The following is a 25,194-nucleotide window of genomic DNA, read 5'->3' on the forward strand; positions in this document are numbered from 1 at the left end:
CTTTTCTGACTCTACCATTCTATGATTCTGTGATTCATTTCTCTGCTTTTGTTTCCTTCACTGCACATTTCAACACTTTCTGAGTGAAATGTTTGGGGGGGAAAGGGGGGGGAGAGACAAATTAAGCAATAGATTTAGGAAAAGGAGCCACAGAACACTTCATAGTTTCTCCCCTCCGAAAATCAACGGAAGAGGTCGTTGCAAACCTCGTGAGGAAGATGCTCATTTCACACCTGACAGGAAAGATGACAAAAAGCCATCTGGATAGCTAGCCTATGCAGTAGAAGGCATTTTAACACCATTGCTCTGGAAACTAAAGGGATATTTCCACCTGTATTTTCAGAGAAAAATGCCAACCGTATCATGAAAAAATAATGTGGTGAGCGTGTGTAAGATTTGCTGTTATCTGTTTCTTTACTAAGGACTCGTTCTCAAAACTGGCTCATAAATAGAATAGGACTGTGATGGTCTCCTCGCCCCCTGCTTTGACATATGAAAGGGAGAAATTTTCATGCTGGGAAAACCTGTTTCATTTCTGCCTCGCATATGACTGTTTAAAAGACCACAAGCTCTGCTGGAGGTGGTCTGGGAAGGTGCGGGGAAGGGAAGGTTGGCAACTCTGGGATTTCCACACTAACTGTGTGCAACATACAAGAGCATAACTAGTAGTAGTAATAATAATAATAATTTATGTGTACCCCGCCCATCTGGCTGGGTTTTCCCAGCCACTCTGGGTGGCTTCCAACAAAGATTAAAAATACATCAAATTATGGCAAGACAGGAAGTAGTTTCCTTATCCATGACAACATGTTTGCTTGGGAATGAACTCTTTGGAATCCTTTCCTAGAAGGGAAGAAACAAGGCTCGTCCTGTAGCCATTCCTTCAGTCCTTAATTTGGAATATTTATTTATGTGCCTTACAAGTGGTTAAAGGGATGTGGGTGGCGCTGTGGTCTAAACCACTGAGCATCTTGGGCTTGCCGATTAGAAGGTTGGCGGTTCGAATCCCCACCACGGGGTGAGCTCCCGTTGCTCAGTCCCAGCTCCTGCCAACCTAGCAGTTCGAAAACATGCCAGCGCAAGTAGATAAATAGGTACCGCTCCAGTGGGAAGGTAAACAGCGTTTCTGTGCGCTGCTCTGGTTTGCCAGAAGCGGCTTAGTCATGCTGGCCACATGACACGGAAGCTGTCTGTGGACAAACACTGGCTCCCTTGGCCTGTAAAGCGAGATGAGCACCACAACCCCAACGTCGTATGTGACTGGACTTAACCGTCAGAGGTCTTTACCTTTTCTCTTTCTTTCTTTCTTTCTTTCTTTCTTTCTTTCTTTCTTTCTTTCTTTTTTACAAGTGGTTAAAATGTGGATCCGTAAACAGACTACAGTGTTACCTTGGTTCTCAAACTTAATCCAATCTGGGAGTCCATTTGAATCCCGAAACCGTTCGAAAACCAAAGCGCGGCTTCCAATTGGCTGCAGGAGCTTCCTGAACTCAAGCGGAATCTGCGTTGGACATTCGGCTACCGAAAAACGTTTGCAAACCGGAACACTTACTTCCAGGTTTGAGGCGTTCGGGAGTTGATTTGTTCGGCAACTAAGCCATCCGGCAACTAAGGTTCCACTGTTCCAGTAACATTAACACATATTGTTTGGGTTATTATTTTTTAAAGTTCTTACCCTGGGTGGATTGTGTGCACTCGAAGAGATCCGAGTCTGTTAAAAGATGCAGTTGGACAGTGGGGGATGGATGAGACACACACAAGCTGCCAGTTTGTGTCTCACTTCCTGTCCCAACTGCATATTTAGGTAAAGGGACCCCTGACCATTAGGTCCAGTCGTGGCTGACTCTGGGGTTGTGGCGCTCATCTTGTTTTATTGGCGAAGGGAGCCGGCGTACAGCTTCCGGGTCATGTGGCCAGCATGACTAAGCCGCTTCTGGCGAACCAGCGCAGCGCACGGAAACGCCATTTACCTTCCCGCCGGAGCGGTACCTATTTATCTACGTGCACTTTGTGCTTTTGAACTGCTAGGTTGGCAGGAGCAGGGACCAAGCAACGGGAGCTCACCCCGTTGCAGGGATTCGAACCGCCGACCTTCTGATCGGCAAGTCCTAGGCTCTGTGGTTTAACCCACAGTGCCACCCACATCCCAACTGCATATTTACTAAGGTATAAACCCGAACTGAACATTGTAGAAGGCTCCGGATTTGATTCAGGGCCTGGATCTAGGTCAGATTGGCCTTGGGTGAGATTAAGGTTAATCTGAAGTGCCAAGACCCAAATTAGATTGTGGGGGATGCTTAACAATATAGCCCTTCTATTTTGACTGCAAGCTTCTATTTTAACTGTAAGTATCTTAGGGGAGGAGGCTATTTCTTTTGCTAAGATTACTCTGCAAACCCCCCCCCCCCATACTTATTTATAAATAGCCTGCAACAGCCTCTTCGTAGTTGATGCAGCAAGAAATACCAATTGCAAATGAATTGTCAATCTACAAATTATTTTTAAAGGTGAGAACATTGGAGGTTTTAAAACAGAGCTCTGTCAGGGATTCTTTAGCTGTGATACCTGAGTTTCAGGGGGTTGAACTAGATGTCCTCTTGAGTCCCTTCCAGCTCAACAATTCTATGATTCTGTAAGAAGGTTCCATCAAACCCAAGATGACTAAAACTAACACCATTGCTCAACAGCTCCTAAACTCTATTGGCCAAAGTGGATTCTGATGAAATCAGCGGCACTTGCTTTCTGTAAATGCTCAAAATATTTTATCACCTGCTGAAAGTTTCCCCACCAAACATTATTAGAGAATTAATCTGATTCAGTGTTGGTCATTTGTCATTTTAGAATTTTGCAATGTTTAAATTATTTTATTGTATATGACCATGATTTTTTTTAATGCACTAATGGTTTATGAATATTTAACCCACGTGCCACCCCAAGGCATTTCACTGCCTGGAAAGGGGCCTAATAATAATAATAATAATAATAATAATACCTTTATTGTCAATGTACAACCCCACATACACTACCTTATGAGGTAGGTCAGGCTAAGAGATAAAGACTGGCCCAAGGTGACTCTATGGGCTCCACCACTGAGTAGGGATTTGAACCCGGTTCTCCCAGGTCATAGTCCAACATTCTAACCACTACACCACACTGGCTTTGTTGGAGGACTGAGATGTGTGTGCCATATGGCTTGCCCTGTAGTCTCAAAGTTTACCTACTGCCAGGTAGTGGAGGATGGTCATGTGGCCAGTGCTGAAGTAAGATGCAACTGGCAGGCCGATCCTGGGAACATAAGAACAGCCCTGCTAGATCAGCCCAAAGAGGACAACCAGCAAATGCCTTTGGGAAGCCTGCAGGTCTCCATCTTGTCCTGTGCCTCAGGCAGCAAAATATCTTGACCCTGACCTCTGCAGCACTTACAGATTTTGCATGTTGTAAGCAGGGCTGGGCAATATCTGGTTTCCAGTGTCACAATATATCACCAGCTAAACGTCACAATATATTAATATATCACGCTGTCTGAAGTAAGGATGGAACTATGTAGAGGTGAACAGTAGGGCCGGCCGATATTTGGGTTTCAAGATTGCGATATATCACCAGCTAAACATCGCACTATACCAATATATCACAAGGCCTGAAATAAGGATGGAGCTATGTAGAGCCATTGGCTGGCTTCATGGTTTCCCCTACATTGTGAATTTTGCATAGCACACAAACATGCACATCATTATTCGCGACATATTGCCAGGTCAAAAATTATGAAACCGTTACCACGATACGGACTTCAAACCAGTTTTGGATAATATATTGATATATCATCCAGCCCTAGTTGTAACATGCTAGCTACTCCCCCAGGGTAGACGCTTTAACTTTGTCTTTCTCACCAGATACCTTGCTAAAAGCATATCCGTAGTGCGACTTTTTACCTTACCCATTTCTTTTCACATTTGCCTTAATGCACATTTGCCTCCTAGAACCTCTCCTTTGTGTGTTTTGCTTTATTATTCTTGCTAGGAAAATTTTCGTTCGAGGAAAGCCTTTCCCCCCAAGGTAGCATGCTTTAATGAAAACAGAGGACACGTTGAAACATATAACGCAGAATAGCACATATAATTGGGGGACGATGAAGATGATCCATGTTATTTAATTTATTAATGCTTGTAAAGCAATTTGAAGATGAAAAGCCCTCTCCACGTTCTCAACATGATTAAATGATGAGGAACAGTTGGGAGCTATGGTTCCAATTATGTTAAGTATGCTGCAAGGCCATTGGGCAGCCCTGAGCTCTCTGACGGTTGACTCTAGCGCAGCTCTGTGCATTACTAGAGGAGAATATGCGTCTCTTTCTGAAGTTCTTGCACTTTTGAGTTTCCTCAAAGATACAGCAGGAGCACTGCAGTCACAGGACTGAGTCAACACTTCATCAGCACTTTGCTAATCTAAAGATAGCCCAACGACAGAGCATCTTTTTGCCTCATTAAGGGCACAGCATGCAAAGTCACTAATGTGACGAGTTTCGGGAAACCTTTCACATGAAATGCTAATTGGGTACCAATGGAAATGCTGGAGTTTTACTCCTTTTTAAAAAAGTAAAGCTAGTTATTATTTTCTTTAATGTTACAGGAGTCGTTCTGGCAGAATTCAGTGGGGTAGAACTGTGCTGTATATCTGACCCAGAACTACATGGGCTCCTTTAGATATTCTCCAGACCAAGGGGAGGGAATCCGTGGCTCTCTAGACATTGCTAGACTACAACTCCCATCACCCTGGGCACCAGTTCTCCACCCTTACTCTTGACAAACAGTTCAGTCCATGGAAAAATGGTTCTAGGACTACAGTTGGGGGAATGAATGATTGATTGCTGCTCCACACAACAAAATTCTACATACAGAAAGCCCGCAGGAGCCTATAATTCTTCCTTTTGGAATTCCAGTTTTCTCTGTGCAGGAATATTTTTAAAAATATGAGGAGGGGGAGGAGGAAGAAGAAGAATTTTGTTTGTACGAAGCATTGCTGTCCTCTCTCAAATGAATTTGTATATCCAGTGATGTCTGACCATCGGGATTGATAGTGTGAAAGGCAGGAAGGCCAATAGTAGAATGTACCAGAGCCAATGGCAGGCAGAACCAGCTAATTCTGGTTCCATCTCCACCATCTTCCCTGTTGTGTTTTACAAAGGCATCACTGAGACTAAGGAGGAGGAAGGTGACAACCAGTATGTAATCTGGACAGGCTGCATAAGAACCAACTCCTTGGGGCTGAGGTCCCTTTGCCCCCCCCCCCATAAAATATTTGAGGGGACTGCTTCCCCAAGCTGATAGGCATTGCCATTCAAATGGTGTGCATGCACTGTGTCATGTAATCGATTATGTAGGGTGGGGCTTACCAGCCCCTCCCAATATTTTATTCAAGTTGGCACCCCTGACTGGTTGTAAATAAGATGGCAGGCAGGTGAAGGTGGCTGAGAGCGGTCCAATACTGGTGGGGCAGTGCCCCATTCACCTTAATGGGCCAGTCTCCCCTGCGGAATAGGTGGCCTACTTCAGCTGAAATTGCCTTGTACTTCAGGGGACATGAAAATTCTTTGCATCATTTTCTTAGATGCAATATTTTCTGCAGGGTTGCCAGGCTTGGTAAACCAGAGCTTTCTTCTTCTTTAGCGTTTACTTGTTGCCGAGTAAGATTGCCTTCCATAAACACAGTTTTAACAATGAGTCCGTAAGTGACTGTGGAGTCCAATTCTGGATCCACACGCCCTTCCACAGTGGGGACATTGGTTTCCAGGCAGGAGTTGATCACGGTGAGGATTTGCCAAGCGTGCCTTCCTCTGAGTGCGTTTCTCCCTTTCGTCCTGAGTTCGAGCATCTTCAAAACCCATGACACCTTTGGTAAAGGCTGTTCTCCAACTGGAGTGCTCGTAGGCCAGTGTTTCCCAGTTGTTGGTGTGTATACTACATTTTTAAAGATTTGCCTTCAGAGAGTCTTTGAACCTCTTTTGTTGACCACCAGCATTATGCTTACCATTTTTAAGTTCAGAATAGAGTACAGTGGTACCTCGGGTTAAGTACTTAATTTGTTCCAGAGGTCCGTTCTTAACCTAAAACTGTTCTTAACCTGAAGCACCACTTTAGCTAATGGGGCCTCCTGCTGCCACTGCGCCGCCGGAGTACAATTTCTGTTCTCATCCTGAAGCAAAGTTCTTAACCTGAGGTACTATTTCTGGGTTAGCGGAGTCTGTAACCTGAAGCGTATGTAACCCGAGGTATGACTATAGTTGTTTTGGAAGATGATAATCAGGCATCTGAACAACATGACCAGTCCAATGAAGTTGATGTTGAAGAATCACTGCTTCGACACTGGTGATCTTTGCTTCTTCCAGTACACTGCCATTAGTTTGCCTGTCTTCCCAGGCGATGTGTAAAATTTTCTGGAGACACTGTTGATGGAATCTTTCGAGGAGTTGGAGATGGTGTTTGTAAGTGGTCCATGTTTCCCAAGATTTATACTCCCTTTAAAAGGGTTTATACAGCTGTTGGGATGGGAGACTGCACTTTTTCACAGGGGGGGGGGGGAAGGGTCAAAAGGCATCAAGAGGCAGCGGAGGAGAAACTGAGCCAACACCATCAATATGCTTTTGGGACTACCTGCCTGCGAGGGACGGCTGGCCAATCGGGAGCTGCACACCTTCATGGTACTGCTGACCCAGCCTCTACCTCTGCTTCTCCATACCTGCTGGCAAGAATGTAGGAACCCTCACCTCCCCAGTGACTATTCAGTGTGGGCTGCCAGGTCCTCTGTCCTACTCTCACCAGGGGCACCAGCCAATTTAATGGCTTCTTTAACCCAGATATACTGGCCTCGGCCCAGTATACCTAAAGGTGCGTCTCCACCCCCATCATTCTACCCGGACACTGAGGTCCAGCGCCAAGGGCCTTCTGGCAGTTCCCTCACTGTGAGAAGCAAAGTTACAGGGAACCAGGCAGAGGGCCTTCTTGGTAGTGGCGCCCGCCCTGTGGAACGCCCTCCCATCAGATGTCAAGGAAATAAACAACTATCTAAGAAGACATCTGAAGGCAGCCCTGTATAGGGAAGTTTTTAATGACTGATGTTTTAATGTATTCCCCAGAGTAGCTGGGGAAACCCAGCCAGATGGGCGGGAATAATAAATAAATAAATAAATAAATAAATAATAATAATAATTCATTATGCCATCTAAACTGGAGTAGCAAATTAAATCTTAGTGATTAGCAATCATACTCACCATATTGTTTAGAAAGCATATTGCAAAAATAAAATAAACATACACTTCCACAGCTAGTTTAACAATTTAGGAAGAAAGCCTGTTTCAATAATGCCAGGGCTTGTGTACATCCTGGATGAGTGAAAAATAAGTTTAATTGTGCCAGGCAGACTGGATGCTGAAGTGTAATTAATCCTGGGATGAAAGGTTAGATCAACTGCCAAGGAAAAATGCCGTAAATTTTCAACAGAGCTCAGTCCATCTGATAAGAGTCGTACTAGCAACTGCTCGTTTCTCACTGATTGCAATCTATAACCCTTAAGAGAGCTACTATTAGAAGCGGTGACACTTGTTTTAATTAATATAAGCTAGCTCGGATGGTTGGCAAATCAAGCAGACAGAAAGGGAACACAGCACACCGGTGAACTATTTGCATTGCTCTGCTAATGAAATGGACTCGATCTGCCCTAGACTGAGAAAGAAACTCAAAATGCTAAGGCATTTTGTTTTTGACATTGTTTTTGAGATCTGCATTTCTACCTTAGTATCAGGAAAACAAGTCCTTGTAGCTGTAGGCAGGCCATGCACTGCTGCAGGGCTGACTGCTGCAAAGTTCAACAAACAACGATGCCTTTTAATTAAGCGAAATGCAGTTGATCATCTGGCAGAGATAAGTGAACTATGACTATCTTTTTTTTAAAAAAAAAGGGCGAAAAGTGACCAAACCACTGACTTCATTCTGTCTCACTTACTTTTGCAAAGGAGACCGTCAAGTATAAGGGGCTGCAGGAAATGTGACGCTTTTCCTACTAACATAACACGTGCATGTAGTAGATGGCGGGGAATGAAACTGTGGATGCAAACCTGCTTTCAATACGCAGTGTGGAACCAGCTGTGTATCAATGAACCAGGCCATTGCTTTGTTTCTGTTTATCCTTTTGGGGTCTGCAGTATCCCAGGTATGCATGTGATGCCAGTAACAAGAGTAAGCATGCTGCGCATTGGGCCTGTGCTTCCAGTTGCCTTAAGAGGAGCGGCAGCTATGAATCTGGATGATTGGGAATTGGTTTGCAGACCCTCCAAGTGTCCCTATTTTCTAGATACAGACCCCTCCGGGTTTCGGGTTTGTCCTGCTTTTCCTTAAAGGTAAAGGGACTCCTGACCATTAGGTCCAGTCGTGGCCGACTGTGGGGTTGCGGCGCTCATCTTGCTTTACTGGCCGAGGGAGCCGGCGTACAGCTTCCAGGTCATGTGGCCAGCATGACTAAGCCGTTTCTGGTGAACAAGAGCAGCGCACGGAAACACCGTTTACCTTCCCGTCAGAGCGGTACCTATTTATCTACTTGCACTTCATGCTTTCGAACTGCTAGGTTGGCAGGAGCAGGGACCGAGCAACGGGAGATCACCCCATCACGGGGATTCGAACTACCGACCTTCTGATCAGCAAGTCCTAGGCTCTGTGGTTTAACCCACAGCGCCACCCGCATCCCTCTGCTTTTCCTTAGGATGTCCCTATTTTCATCAGAGAAATGTTCGGGGTGTGTGGAGTTATCCAACCCCCAAGCCTTCTGAAGGCAGCCCTGTCTGTATAGGGAAGTTTATATATATATATTAAAAAATATTAGCGATTTATTATGCTTTTATATACAGTGGCACCTCAGGTTACAGACGCTTCAGGTTACAGACACTTCAGATTACAGACTCCACTAACCCAGAAATAAATAGTACCTCGGGTTAAGAACTTTGCTTCAGGATGAGAACAGAAATCGCACAGTGGCGGTGTGGCGGCAGCGGGAGGCCCAATTAGCTAAAGTGGTACCTCAGGTTAAGAACAGTTTCAAGTTAAGAATGGACCTCCGGAACGAATTAAGTACTTAACCTGAGGTACCACTGTATGCTGGAAGCCACATAATAATGATGCCTGCTGTATTTAGTGAATGAGACTGGAAAGCTGAGGCTCAGTGAGCTTCCTGGGGCGAAATAGACCAACTTCACACATGGCAATCTATAGGCAGATGCCATGATTTCGCCTACACGGAAGTGTGGGGTATTTCTTGCTTTCACAACAGCCCTCAAAGCATTTTCTGCAGTCTGGAGAACTGAGGATGGGCAAACAGGCTTTTCCAGGCACGGCAAGGTAAAATTTGTGTGGGCTTAATGACTTAATTATATTTATATTTGTTAAAGCTTCAGGCTGACAACATTTCCTGCTGCCTTACATTGATTCTGGAATAAGCAGAGCCCTATTATTCCAACGACGGGGGACTGAAATTTGGAGAAAGATTTGCTCAAAGCTGAATCCAAGAATGAATTGGAAGCTAAACCCAGTTTGGTCAGGCTGGCATCCAAAGGCCAGTTTACCCAGTCAGGAGACTCACTTGCTCAACGTTTTCCTGGATTGCACCACTTCTTTTGGCAGGGAGGGGAGTGGCATATTTGAATGCTCTCCCATGAAAAAATATTCCTTGTACAGAATATTGTAGCATGTCAAAGGGGTTCAGCTGAATCTTCTTGCTTAATTCCTTTAAAAAAAAAATCCCCCCCAGCTCTACACTGAGTTTATTTCATTTCCCCTGGAAAAGGAGCAGGGCAAGGGGGAAACTGCTCAGACACAATCTTTATTTCTTTCTTTAATTTTTTTATTTTCAAAAATATACATATACATTTATACAACATTTATTTATACAATGGTACCTCAGGTTAAGTACTTAATTTGTTCCGGAGGTCTGTACTTAACCTGAAACTGTTCTTAACCTGAAGCACCACTTTAGCTAATGGGGCCTCCTGCTGCTGCTGCACCTCCGGAGCACGATTTCTGTTCTCATCCTGAAGCAAAGTTCTTAACCTGAAGCACTGTTTCTGGGTTAGCGGAGTCTGTAACCTGAAGCGTATGTAACCTGAAGCATATGTAACCTGAGGTATCACTGTATAACATTTAATTCCTAAGCCAGGGAGCAGGTTTTGTGGGAATATAATCCAACATAACCACACAGACAGGCACAACCACACCTCTTCTTTGCAGGAAAACCTTTACCAGACGAATCGGCTGAGCGCTTACATTGGCCCATCCACGAGGCCCCATTGCCTCATAAAGTAATTGGCACAGTATTTTAATAGGTACTGTTCCCTGCTTGTGACCCAGATTGCTGCTAGTTGCCAGTAGTGTTCATTATCACATGGAATTCTCCAGCGGATCACACTCAGGGATGTGAAATGCTTCAGTATCTAACGCAATATCTGTGCGGGGAAGAGGAAGCAGTCGACACAATAGTTCCCCGTGCTGTATGGCATTTGAGATGAATTTTATGTGGAAGATGGAAGAAATGAGAAAGCAGAGGGCAAGGCAGCTGGGCATCCTTCCTTGCAGAGCCATAAAGCGAAGAGCTGGTGACTGTAGAGATTTATTACTCTTTGTAAAGGGCACCGAGACTCACAGACGGAGGTATTGCATAAGGGAACTGCTGCTATTGTGACAGGAGAGAATAGGGAGTCAGAAGTGCATGCACACGCATACACCCACCCACCCGCCTGAGCGACTAGACCAGCAAAGCACTCCCAAAATATAAGCCAAGCAATCCATTTGCAGTGATTACCCCTTGTAACTCATGTTGAAGAACAGTCTTCTGCATAGGATCGTAGAATTGTAGAGTTGGAAGGGGTCCCGAGGGTCATCTAGTCCAACCCCCTGCAATGCAGGAATCTCCTGCCCGATGTGGGGCTCAAACTCACAACCCTGAGATTATGCTCTACTGATTGAGCTATCCCTGGGTCTTATGTCTTAGACCCAGCCAGTGATAGAATATATACATATATATATATATATATATATATATATATATATATATATATATAACATATCATTTTCAACAGTAATTAAACATACTTTTACGTCTTATTCAATCTTTTTGACTTCCATCAGTCCTGTCTGAAAATTTTCCAATCTAATCTCTTAGTATGCATTTCTTATTTTCCCTATTACATGTCACACTCATAACCAATATCTTTATCTTTTTCTACTTTGTAACACTTTGTATATTTCTTCGTATATTATAATTTGTTGATTACAGCTGCTCTTCAAATAATTCATATACTTCTTCCAACCTTCTGTAAATCTCTGGTCCCGCAGGTTTCGAATCCTTCCTGTCATTTTGTCCAATTCTGCATAGTCCATTAATTTCGCCTGCCATTCTTTCGTCGGAATTTCTACTTGCTTCCATTTCTAGGCTAACAATACTCTTGCCGCTGTTGTTGCATATAAGAACAGTTTGACATCTTGCCTATTAATGTCTTGGCCTATAATACCAAGTAAAAATGCTTCTGGTTTTTTTTAAGAATGTATATTTCAACATCTTTTTCATCTCATTATATATCATTTCCCAGAAGTTATTTGCTTTCTTACATTCCCACCACAGCTAGTGATAGAAACCTTGACCAGCCTGTAGCCCTCTGGATGTTATGGACTATAATCCCATTATCCCCAGTCAGCAAGACAAACGATGGATTGCGGTATAAAGGGAGTGAGGATGGAGCTATCTGAATTGGTGGCAGGGAAACCCACTAACATCCTATCACTGCCTAGGATTGCTTCCAACAGAGATAGATATATATCACCTTTTCTCCTGATTTATGACCCCATGGCCCATCCTAGGTTCCCCATATGCTTCCAAGAATGGGGTCCTCATACCTGAGGTCACTGTTTCACAGTTCTGTCCGCATTAAGTATAATAATTTAATTCACTGAAATTGTACATGATCGTATGCATTACTATGTGTTTAAATTTGATTGGTTAGTAATTGAATTATAGAGAGTTCTTTAGTACTTCTCATGTGATTGGCTAACGTTGGTCACACGGGAGGTATCGAGTGAAGGAGAGACTCCATTTTACGTGATGCAAGGTGACCGTTTTAGAATCCACTGTGAGCACTGCTAAGTTGAATTGAGTGTTGGAGTGCTCCCTCTGTGGTGGAAAGAAAGAGAACTAAGCTGCAGGAGAAGGTAAAAGAGGAAATCTCTCAGAGGAGCTGCAGAGCTAATTAAGATACAGAAGGCTGAGTGTTAAACTCAGCAGAGAGAAAAACGCAGTTGCTTGGAAGTTAGAAGAAGACACCGTAAACCCATGCTGGGATAAGCTTGTGACTGCAAATGTCATGTTTTAATTCATCTATAAGTTTCTGCAAGCAAAGTTTCTGAATGTTAAAGTCTGGACATTGGTTTAGTTTCCAAAGAAAAGTGTCAGTCAAAAATATATATATTTGAGCTTCTTAGCTGCGATTTTCCTTCCCTTACTTCAACATGCATCCCCCTTAGGGCCATGCACAGTTGCATTTCTCTGCTATTCCCAGAATCTCCCCCAAATTGGCAGGGGGTCACTTCTGGTCTACTTTCAACCCTCCTTACCTCTACAGTATACAGTGGTACCTCGGGTTAAGTACTTAATTCGTTCTGGAGGCCTGTTCTTAACCAGAAACTGTTCTTAACCTGAAGCACCACTTTAGCTAATGGGGCCTCCTGCTGCTGCCGCGCCGCCGGAACACTATTTCTGTTCTCATCCTGAAGCAAAGTTCTTAACCCCAGGTACTACTTCTGGGTTAGCGGAGTCTGTAACCTGAAGCGTATGTAACCTGAAGCGTATGTAACCTGAGGTACCACTGTACTTTCTCCTGGCTAGGACATATGGTTCTCTCAGCCATTAATGTAAGTACCTTGGGGCTCAGATGTCACCCCACCCCCACAGAGATACCACCATTCTACTGATAGTAACAGACAAAGTGACTCATGGATAAGAATAACACTGCTGTAAACAGAGATATTTTTTAAAGCCTTGTATGCATATAGCGATGTTAGCTTCTAGTGCACCCACTGATTAAGCACAACCAAGCATCTTTGTCTCTCTAATTGGATTTGAATTGCTCAGCCAAGAAGGCATTGGTTATACGGTAGATAATTACACAATATTACAATTAATTTGCTCCCACCGGGATCAGCGGCTTCTGTTCAAAGGGCGTTTTAAGCTACATATAGCGGCTGCCACATTGATGTACCATAAAGTACCAGGCACAAGGGCAGAGGGGGCACTGCACCGAGGGGGGAGGGAGAGAACATGAATGCCAACAACCAGAGCTTTTGGTGTAGGGATGCGGGTGGCGCGGTGGTCTAAATCACAGAGCCTAGGGCTTGCCGATCAGAAGGTTGGCGGTTTGAATTCCCGCAACGGGGTGAGCTCCCGTTGCTCGGTCCCTGCTCCTGCCAACCTAGCAGTTCGAAAGCACGTCAAAGTGCAAGTAGATAAATAGGTACCGCTCCAGCGGGAAGGTAAACGGCGTTTCTGTGCGCTGCTCTGGTTCGCCAGAAGCTGCTTAGTCATGCTGGCCACATGACCCAGAAAGCTGTCTGCGGACAAAACGCTGGCTCCCTCGGCCAGTAAAGAGAGATGAGCGCCGCAACCCCAGAGTCATCCATGACTGGACTTAACAGTCAGGGGTCCCTAGTAAACTATTTGCATATAGAGAGCTGGATTGTGCTGTGAAATAAATTCCTGCTTCTATGTATGGACAGAAACAGGATTAACACCACAGTGGTACCACTTAGAGAGGGAGCAAGCAAGCAACATTTGGGCTGGAACGCTATTGGCTCCAAGAATCACCTGACCTCTGCACAGTTTGTAGCAGCAGCACCACCCTCTGGCCGCCTGCAGTGCTGCTGTTGCTGCTGCAACATAGCAAAGAGCAGGCAGTGTCTCTTCCCCCTGGGAAGCTGTTATTGTGGGAGAAAGAAATGCATCTCTGTCCTACAGGTGGGGCTCCCTGTTTCAAGTGACTCACACATTGTGGCTTCCCACAGTGGCTGCTGATGTCCCTTTTCATCTTCCCATGTTTCCTTGTGTACACATACACATTGGATAATGGGCTGAGGGGTGGCAGGTTAGAGGGATGAGCAAGCTCATCATATTGGAGTAATATGTCTCCACAAAGTCACAAACCCAAAGCATTCCTTTGTAATTTGTGTGCAAGCATTTCTGTCTGCTAGTAGAGCATCAGGCTAGTCTGGGCAATATCACCAGCATAATCAACCTTCTCAAGCATTCATGTGCCGATAGATGTTTACCTCATATGCATGGGAGTGCAGAAGAGTTGGATGAGTGGAGAAGGGTTGAGATGAGAATTTGATATTTATTATTATGGGAAGTTGGCAGATAAAAATGGAATTGTGTTGCAGATAGAGAAACAACAAAACAAAAATGGACATGTTGTGACTTTTCGGTGGCTGGGAGGTGAAATAATGAGATTCTGTGCCCACTTTCTTTAATATAATGGACTTGTAGTACTGTTAGAAGGGGGGCCATCAGCTTTGGGGGCTTCCTGTGTGGCTGGGAGGTGTTCTGCGTGCTTTCTAGCTACAAAAGAAACTGGGAGTTTGGTCACTTTCACAAGACTTAAAGTCAATCATAGGCAGGCTGCCATTTTTGTGATATTGTATGAGCAATTCAGTCTGCACTGAAAGCAAAGGAATTGTTTTGCACTGTGTTGAGATTTTGAGTGACTTAAACAGCCTGCATAAATTGTGTGAAGATGTTGAAAGCAGAAGTGTGTCAGGAAAAACAACAACCCAGTAGCACTTTGTATGGTGAACACACACACACACACACACACACACACACACACACACACACATGCCTAAGCAGAGCATCTCATCATACTTTATCTCACATAACAGAAGCTAAGGGGTCACTTGTTTTGCAAGGCTGTAGGCTGCTCCTCTGAAAGCCATCATTTTAGCAAGCGGCCCGGCATCCTTGCTTCTGGCCATTTCCACTTTTCCGTGTGACTGATAGTATTTATTTCAAGAAGTAAAACGCTAAACAAAAAGCATTGGTGGCAGAGCAGGGCTTGCATGCAAAAGTGGAAGCCTCGCTACAAAAACCAGGAGTGCAATTTGTGGAGGTAAAGGTCACACGAACACACTCTTCAAATTGACAGGAGATGTGGCCCCGAGCGGTGAGCAGCTAAATCGTAGCCTGGCAGGGGTCACCGACTGTTTTGAAGCAAGGAGGCAACGCTGGAGCAGGTGGCTTCCAAATCAAGTTCATGGCCAGCTGTTTGGTTGGTAGGGGTAGCAGACCCTTCAGGTATCCCTATTTTCCAGAGACAATCCAGGATTTACAGAAGCCGTCCCAGTTCCTGCTTTGATCCTGGAATGTTCCTTAGGATGCCCCTATTTTCATCGAAGAAATGTTGGTGGGTATAGTTATGAGACCAGTGGGGGAGGGGCTGGCACGTGTCCCAGGGCCTGGCACGCCGCCTGCAGGGGCATGGCACCCAGCGTGGGCAGGGGGGGGCAGCCACGATGGCACCCTACCGGGATCGTGCTGCCGGGGGCGGTGCGCTCCCCCCGCACTCCTCTTCCTCCGCCAGTGTATGCAGCCGCCCGAGCCAAGGAAATAAGTAACTATACATTGGTACCTCAGGTTAAGAACGTTCTGGAGGTCCGTTCTTAACCTGAAACTGTTCTTAACCTGAGGTATCACTTTAGCTAATGGGGCATCCCGCTGTCGCCGTGCAATTTCTGTTCTCATCCTGAAGCAAAGATCTTAACCCGAGGTCCTATTTCAGGGTTAGCGGAGTCTGTAACCTGAAGCGTATGTAACCTGAAGCGTCTGTAACCCGAGGTACCACTGTACAACCTTGAGAAGACATCTGAAGGCAGCACTGCATAGGAAAGTTTTTTAATGTTTAATGTTTTATTACAGTGGTACCTCGGGTTACATACGCTTCAGGTTACAGATGCTTCAGGTTACAGACTCCGCTAACCCAGAAATGGTACCTCGGGTTAAGAACTTTGCTTCAGGATGAGAACAGAAATCGTGCTCTGGCGGCGTGGTGGCAGCAGGAGGCCCCATTAGCTAAAGTGGTGCTTCAGGTTAAGAACAGTTTCAGGTTAAGAACAGACCTCCGGAACGAATTAAGTACTTAACCCGAGGTATCACTGTATGTTGTTATATATGTTGGGAGCTGCCCAGAGTGGCTGGGGAAACCTAGTCAGGTGGGTGGGATACTACTACTACTACTACTACTACTACTACTACTACTAATAATAATAGCTATTGTATTAGACATTTGTTGGAGGGTATGGGGTAGACTGTGCATTTAAGGTACAAATCAATGACAGAGTGAGGGCTGGCCCATCTGTTAGGCAAAATTTGCACCAATGGAGATCAACTTTCCTTTCCCATGCTGTGTCACTGGGTCACCGCAGAAGAACGCAGTAAGTGTCTGTCGGAAGCAGCCGCAGAGGCCACTGGTGTCAACTGGCCGTGGCAGTCGCCATGGTGAGAAGTGGCCCTTTGTCCTCCCCATTCGCTGCGCCGTGTCCAGCAAAATGTTTAAAAATGGCCGGGGATATGGGGAGAAGAAGAGAAGAGGCAGTGGCAGGGAGGAAGGCATTGTGCAATCCCTGTTACCTTTTGGATGTGTGGGCCAGATCTGGGCTGATAGATCACAACAGAAAGAGATAAAAGCATCCTAGAGCAAAACACACATCAGAAGGCTTAGTTTGGTCAGAATCAAGTATACACGTCCAAACTTAATGCTAAATACATTGCTTCTGGTAAATGAGCCACAATAGCTGCTAGAGGGCAGTGAAAATTTATGTCCCTGGCTTTTTAGACCAATATACCCTCGTACTGTCTGAAATCAAAGAGGCTCATTAGTTGGCAGATGTGAAATATTGTGGCATTATTTTCAGCTCTCCTACTGCTCCTTAGAGATAGGAAAGTTAAGAGTGAAATAATGCCCATGTTTAGGGCTGAGTTGGTACAGTTATGTGATGTTTGGTTGAGGCAAAAATGCACCATGAAGGAGCATGCAAAGGAAAAAAAATGTTTCATTTTTCTTCTACAGGTATCATCAGTTCTGGAATATGGGCGCATAGTGATTTACACAACCAGCCTTCGGGTGGTTAGAACAACCTTTGAGCGGTGTGAGCTGGTTCGGAAGATCTTCCAAAACCATCGAGTGAAATTTGAAGAGAAAAACATTGCACTGAATGGTGACTATGGGAAAGAACTGGACGAGAGGTGCAGGAAAGTAGGTGAAATCCCATCGCTACCAGTTGTGTTTATTGAAGGCCAGTATCTTGGGGTAAGTACCATATGCTTGAATACCATCTCCCTACAAAGCACATTTTACTCAATAAGCATGAGAAATAATCAGGAATGCATGTATAAAAACAAGACACAAATCTTCACCATTGTTTGAGTTTCTCTAAAATACAGTATCAAAAGGAAAGGAATACAAAGAACGCGAATCGATATATAGCAGTCATAATGAATTCAAGCAGAGAGACTTAACAAAACATGTCTAGAATAATGTGTAGACAAGATAAGAATGAAATAATTCTATTTCAGAAGTGTTTTGCATAATAAAACCCAATGGCTCTTCTTCAGTGGCCCAACCATACCTAAAGAGAACTGGCTGTCCTCCTGTGTCCATTAGAGCAATTACGGTACTTACTGTGAAGTCTTCAATAAACCGTTGCTATACATCATGCTGATTTCAATCATTCTTGTTCAGAAAAGATGAACCGTAAGTCCTCTAGATGTTTTCGTAATTTCTGGCCTTCAATTAGCTGCTGAGCTCAGATCAAGGTGCTGGTTCTGTTGCAGAAAGCCCTATACATTAGGGCGGGGTGATAATTGGTTTTCAACATTGTGATATATACTGATATATCACGATGTCTGAAATAAGGATGGAGCTATGTAGAGGCATTGGCTGGCTTCATGGCTTTTCCCATACTGTGATTTTGGCACAACACACACACACACACCATGATTTGTGATATATTGCCAGGTCAAAAATTATGAAACCGATATCACTATATGGACTTTAAACCAGTTTTCGATTATCGCCCAGCCCTACAATGCATCTTGGGACCCAGATATCTAAAAGGTATTGTGGCATTCATATGGAGCCCCTGGTCGTCTCATGGACTATTGACCCATACACCACTAATCCGCTGCCACCAACCAGGTCCTCCCTGGTAAAATCACTTCAGTCTCAGTCAGGTTCTCAAGTAAATAAAGAAGAGTGTATTTTATTTCTTTCTTTTTTTTCAATTTTTTCAAATTGATTTTCCAAAGTTTTTTAATAAATAAACAAACAAACAAACATCTTAGTTGCACTTAATCCAATCTTAGTAACATTATTAAGTGACTTCCTCAAATCCCCCTGGCTGAATTTCAGTGTATATCATTGTAACAGTTTTCCAAAACAAATTTCTCGTAAAATTAACTTAATCACTTAACATCATTCTTTCTTCTCATTTGAAGAGTGTATTTTATTTCAGACACAAACAATGGCATTCCAAACGTTGTTACTCTTTACTTTCTTAGTCTTATTTTCCTCTCTATCTCTTCTACCTCCCCTCACTCAAGAACCCACTGCCCTGTCTCTCTATTTCCAACTGCCTGCCAACTGCTTTTCCAACTGCCTTTCCCAGCCAGCCATCCCACTAAAACCAACCAACTACCCACCAACAACTCTAACAAACCTCGGACGAAGCCCTTTTATACACATGTAGGCTCCGCCTCCAGCTTTCTTATTGGTCTACATTTTTAACCCTTTCTTTCCCCCCGTACAGACAGGCTCTAAACGAACGGGCAAACGCCACAGGTATCTCTTAAATACCCAGTCAATCACTGCCCTCTTCAGGAGAGAGGCTCCTGCAGATGCCATCTCTTCAAGGGGTCTGTTCTATACAATATAGGAATCAAGTGTTTAGTGTGTAGTGACACACATCCTTTCAAATTAGATACAAGCCACCTCTATTGTATGCTTTAATTCTAGAATGATTGTCAAGCTGCAAGCGACCTCGAGGTCTAACTGCCTGCAAAGCAGGAATCATTGGGCCCCTGAAGACCTTCCTTTTTCAACAAGAGAACTTTATCCCAGTCTGCATAAGCGCCGGAATAGTTTTAAGAGGCTTTTGGATGTTTCAATTGGATCACTTTATGTGTTTTCTGCCTTGGTTCCCCCCCCTCTTTTTCCTTTTCAGGAGGAAGAGCAAGATATAAATGCAATTAACAAATAAATAATTTCAATTTACGTCCGGCTGATTCTGGGTCTGGTTCAGAGGCTGCAGTTAGCGCAGGAGGCCACAGCAAGCCTGCTTGTGGGGGGAGCTTGCCGTCAGCAGAAAACACCAGTGTAGAAAGCTCTGCACTGGCTGGCAGATTTAAAGTGCTTGTTTTGACATGCAAAGCCCGAGATGGAAAGCGCTGCTCCTGAGTCGGCTGACGCCGTTATGTTGTTAGTACACTGTCTTGTTTTTACATTGTAGTATTTCAGCGAAATACTGTCTTTCGTGTGCATTTTGTTGCTTCTCACTTTCTTGAGCAGGCTATTAATAACTGAAAGGATCAAATAAATAAACATTATTGTCGTAGCAAAATCTACGTATTTCACGTTACAGAGCAGTGTCCTAAACAGGCAGCAAATGGGCAGAGGTGGAGATGGGACGGTGCTCAGTTGTGCAATTAAGCCAATTGCGATGTGCGACAGTGGTTCTTTTCTGGGCTAATTAACACTGCTGTCTCTGCTTTTGAAGAAGAGGCAATTAAGGCAACTGGGCGAGCAATGGGTAACAGCGACACAGGTCTGCATCGTCGCCTGTCTTTTCAGATGTGATGCAAAATTATAACTGATAATGGCCGTGTGGTGATCCCGATGATTTGGCCCTGCTTCTCGTTGACACATGGCACGAACGTGTCATGCCGCCATGTGGCAATAACAGATGGCGTGGTGGGGCAGAAGCTCTCACCTGACCTCCCAGCAGTTGACGTCCTGGGTGAGGTGGTGGTGAGGTCGGAGTGGTGAAAATGTGCAAGCTGAACCACTCTGGTACTCCTCCCAGGGCGCTTACGCCATGCTGCCCTCCATACTGCCTGTTGGGATGCTGCCGGTGTAGCCTTTTTAGCCTCGGGTGAAAAGAGCTTTGCGCCCGGGACGGGGAAATGGGAGTCAACAGACACTCAAGGAATAGTTTCAGAGAAAAAGCTTTATTCTACCATCCGGGCTGGTAGAAGGAGCAAGTGTGATAAATTCACAAACAAGCACGAGTTCACAGCCATTTACACAGAGTATATATTCCCCTTCAGTTCCCTCCCCTTTCTCCTCCTCCTCCAGAGTCCTGCCCCATGATGTGTTTCCTGAGCATGAACAGAAAGCTCCTGTCTTGAGACTCTTTTGGACTCTTGGCGCCCTTCCCAGGAAAGGGGATGAAAAGCCTTGCGTTCAGCGTGTCCAAGATGTGTTACAACCAGAGTGAGATAAGAGTCAGTTCTCAGACTTGCTTTGACAGAGCCTATTCATTAGCTTTTTGAAGCCTTCTCGTACTGATAAAAGAATAACATTTTGCCTATGCATCTTGTGAGAAAGGAGAGGAAAACTTTAGCTGTGGATTTTTAGAAGAGAGAAAGGAATTTTGGACAGTTTTGAGGCCTGGTTTTGGGGGGGGGTGACTTCGGGCCTAGGTAGGGTCACCTGTCCTCACCTCCTTCATTCGGGGAGTCGGGGGCATTTGGCAGGCCCCCAGCTGGCTCCAGCCACCGGCCGGCAGCCAGGCAAACACCGGTTCTCAGAACAGCTTCAATCAGCGACACGAGCCTCTGATACGTTCAGAAGCTGTGCACGCTCTTATGAGTGAATAAATCCTCACAACGGAAGTGGCGGACAGAAGCACATTATTTACAAGTGTTTATCCAGCATCAGGAACAAAGGAAAAACATGTCTGCTTCCCTTCGTGTCCAGCAAACAGCAGTATACAAACGGAAGTTCCCAGCAAGCCTGTGCTGGAAGTAAACAGGCATGTGACACACAAGAGTCATGCCTGTTCCTTTTAAGGTGGAACAGAACTATATCCTAACACTGCCTTCCCCATGCTCTGACCAGTAAGCAGAAATGACTCAGTGGCCAGGAGGTCAGGTCAGGATCCCCATGGCAGGATCTGCTATTGCAACTACGTGGCATGGCAGAAAGACACATGAAAATAAACAGGCAGGTTTCAGACATCGTTATAACTCATTAGGTTTAGTTTTTTTGCAGCCACACTGGGTATCATCATGAGGGATGAGAGAGAGAGAGAGAGAGAGAGAGAGAGAGAGAGAGAGAGAGAGGGCAGTTGTTTGAGTCCTGGCTCTTAGCCACTGGCAGAGGCAGATTTAAGAGTTTGGGTGCAGATCCAGGGAGGGGGGGACACACACAGGGAATACCACAACCATTACTTAGAATGGAGCATGAGAGGTGGTGAATGCCAAATTTTGGCATCACACATGGTGCTGCTGGAATTTGAGACCTCAAGGTCCGCCACTGGGACGTCACTTAAAAGCCCACGCGAAAGGATGCGTTTCTCAAATGCTATGTTAGTGTAAACTCTTAAATCAGGTTCCCTAAACATCTGCAGAAGTCTTTCCCAACCTGGTGCCCTCCAGAACGTTTGGACTACAACTCCCATCAGCCTCAGCCAGCAGTCTGGCACCAGGTTGGAGAGCCTGATCTACATCATGGATCAGATCTCTAAATTCAGTATCGTCTGGTGGTTTTTAAAAATAAAAAATTATAAATGCTACCTACCTTGACTTCAGAGTCTAGGTTCAGTACAGGAGGTTTTTTTTTGAAGGGGACTGAGAATGTCAAAATTCTATCACGCATCAAGGCCAACAAAACGCCATGTACGTACGTGATGTCAAAGGCTGTAGTCTGTACCATCAGAGGGAAGGGGTGTACGCTAGTCAAACCAACTCCTCATTCTTCTTAACTTCACCACTGCCACCAAGTGGAAACCTTAATTTCTCTCTTGTTTCCGCCACTAAACAGCCTATTAACCTTCTAGATTTTCACCGGCTCAACCTATGCCGGCATTTAGGCACAGGGTAAATGACAAGGCCTCTGACCAATTTTCTGCTAAGCAAGCCGTTAGACCCAAGTCTTTATTTTTCCTGCAATTTCTGTCAAATCGGTCCTCCAGCCTCGTGTTCCAAGTCCTGGCGATGTTTTCTAAGCAGCACAGCTTGCCACCGTCACTAATGCTTGAAATGTCAGTGAGTTGATTCTGAATGGGAGTCGGTGCAGTCGCCACAGAAATTTGCCACTTTCTGTCTGCAGTGAGACCCTGCCTCAGCTACCGAATGTGCGCTACGAGGTCCGGGCTCCACAGATGGCATTCTCCTCAGTTCCATGCTCTTACTCACTGTCAAACTCTTCCCACCTACGCCCATCATTTTGACAGCGCCTGACCTGTATGAGAGCTGCCAGAATTTTCTGTACTTTCTAGGCCAAGCCAAGGAACTTTGGTTGGGTTTGGGTGCATTACCTTTTCGATGCAGGTTTTTAGTGACGAGACAGTTTGCTTTTTAGGCTGCTGCATCAGTTTGGAAGAAAAGCTGCCTACTTAAACTGCCATTATGTTTGTCAGCCTACTTAAGGGCTTGTTAAGGCAGCAACTTACACAGTTTTTGAGTTACGCTATTTTAGGAAAAAGAACTAATTTGTTTGAGAAAACTCATAAGAGCTAAAAAGAGAGAGATAAATGCATCCAAGTTTACCAATACACCAAGCAAGGGAGTATTGATTTGTATCTTTCAGTTTGTCTTCCAAGCCGCTTTGTGGTCTCATTCTGGCTCCTTTCTGCCATAGTGTCCAGCTGGGTTCTCTAAGGCTTTTCAGTGTTTCAGCCCTTTTCTTCTCTAGCCTTTCTTCTCCTCTTCAGGTTTCTGGCTTCATCTTTCCAACTCTTCCACTTACTTTTGAATAACTGCCTTATTTTCTAACTTGAGTTGTATACAACTTCCCCCCTCCCAATCAGAAGGAGAGTGGAGTCATGACTAAGATTACCGTATTTTTCGCTCCATAAGACACACCCGACCATAAGATTCACCTAGTTTTTAGAGGAGGAAAACAAGAAAAAAATATATATTCTGAACGAAACAGTGGGTGTATGATTTTTGTGGTTCATGCTGTGGCCACAAACATGATTTGTGATTTGACGGTGAGTTTGGGGTAGCTCAATGCAAAAATCCTGAGAATCCATGTGGATCCGTGCTTTGTAACCAGGTTTTTGCTCCATTGTGACCCCACGAAACAGTGGATGCGTGGTTTTTTTGGTGCAGGTTGTAGCCTTGGACATGCTATGTGATCTGATGGTGAATTTGGGGTGACCCAATGTAAAAATCCTGAGGATCCTCCCAGGCAGCCTCCTTTATCGCTAGTGTCCCTTATCTCCCTCCTGATCGCTTGTCAATCAGCTGCTTCCTTTCAACACCCCCTTCCCTCTTGTTTGCCAGCGTCTTTTCCTTAGCTGGAGCAGTTTTTTGCTCCTCCTTTTCTTTTAATTTCTCTCCTCATTGCTTTAATCTTCCTGTCTCCTCTCCTTGAAAGTTCACTGTCTTTACCTCCCCCCCCGGCAGCCTCCTTTACCCGCAGCCTTATCTCCCTCCTGATTGCTTGCCGATCAGTGGCTTTGTTTCAACACCCCCTTCCCGCTTTCTAAAAAAAAAAAAGCACGATCTGCTTTTCACCCCTGGGCAATTTGGCTCCAGGGACCACACATCCGCTCCATAAGATGCACAGACATTTCCCCTTACTTTTTAGGAAGAAAAAAGTGCGTCTTATGGAGCGAAAAATACAGTAATTTCTCCTCAATTGGCAGTTGCCTATAGGACTCCCTTCACCTGCATAAGGCTGCCCATGAACTGAGATCAACTTCAGAGCGCCTGCTTTATGCCCACTGTTAAGATAAAATAGGTTAGCAGCAGGTACTCTCAGTTTTTATTGGAAGGGGGCCAGGCCCCCTGAATGTTGACAGGACAGAGCAGGCTGAGTATGGAGTTGAGTGCAGGGCCGCTTTAGTGGCTGGATCCTCCAGAGTGCTAGGCCTCCTCCAAATGATGTGACGTCATGCTTGCATCACAGGTGTGATGCCACAGGTGTGTGATGTGCGCTGGGCCCCCTCAACCTTTGGGGAACTTGGCGCCTCTGGTTGTTAGGCTTTTATATGGGAGCATGCGCCACCTCCATGGAACCCATTATCCGAGGAGATATATTGGTGATTTGAATTCAGGTCATTTTTTTTCCTTGATGGTTTTATGCTGCTGCTGCTGCTCACATTACATTTTAACTGAGCTATAATGATGTGGTTTCATTTGCCATCAATGTGTTGCGCTTTAAATAGTGTTTTAATCTTATCTGCTTTTACAATTGTTTTGTGTATTGTAAACAGCCTTCTGAGAGTATATGCTCTGAAAGGCAGCCCAAAAATACTCCAATAAACACACACACACAGAGACTTTGGGCGATACTTTTTAAAAGCCAATGAAATTTTTTTATGAGCCTTAAGGTAGTTCATGGAAGAGTTTTATTTTCTCTGCTTGAAAACCTGTATGCTGAGCATGATATAATATTAGTTCTTTTGGACTGCTGGGGAAACAGCTCAATGTACTGCAGCTGATCTTATCAGATTGTCATGAAATGAATGCCATCTATTTATTTACAGAAGCACATTGGGGTCAATAGCAGAACATATAATCTAGTCTTTCAGAACTATTTTCATCGCCTGGTAGAATATTGTTGGAATAAATTTAGCAAGCCTATTTTATTCTCAAAGCCATAAGGAGTGTGATAATATATGGATTATTTTTTTTAAAAAATGTGTTCTTTAGTTTTAGCCTTTATCAAGTTTGTTTTGTTATGCAGTCTCCTTTTTGTTACATAAGGCTCCTTGAATATATTGAAGAAATATGACCCATATGTTTATAGAGAAATTATTATAAAAGATGAAAATGAAAAAAATCACCCTGTGTTTCCTTACATTTTTAGCAGCAGCTGATCAATAAATCTGTCCTGTTAACCCAGTTCATGCCCTTTAACAGGAAGGAAAATAGCTTTCACTTGTGAGAAACCAC

The 25,194-nt window shown here is 44.5% G+C and overlaps 1 protein-coding gene across 1 annotated transcript in view; it reads left to right on the forward strand.

Annotated features, from left to right (window-relative positions):
• GRXCR1 (glutaredoxin and cysteine rich domain containing 1) overlaps positions 1-25,194 on the forward strand; it is a 51,397-nt gene that overhangs the window by 14,882 nt on the left and 11,321 nt on the right. Inside the window, exon 2 of the mRNA XM_053402950.1 lies at positions 17,141-17,380. Within this exon, the coding sequence (XP_053258925.1) occupies positions 17,141-17,380 (240 nt within the window). The remainder of the gene's footprint in view (positions 1-17,140; positions 17,381-25,194) is intronic.

This window comes from Podarcis raffonei, chromosome 9 (assembly GCF_027172205.1).
Source record: "Podarcis raffonei isolate rPodRaf1 chromosome 9, rPodRaf1.pri, whole genome shotgun sequence".
In the NCBI taxonomy this organism is placed as follows: domain Eukaryota; kingdom Metazoa; phylum Chordata; class Lepidosauria; order Squamata; family Lacertidae; genus Podarcis; species Podarcis raffonei.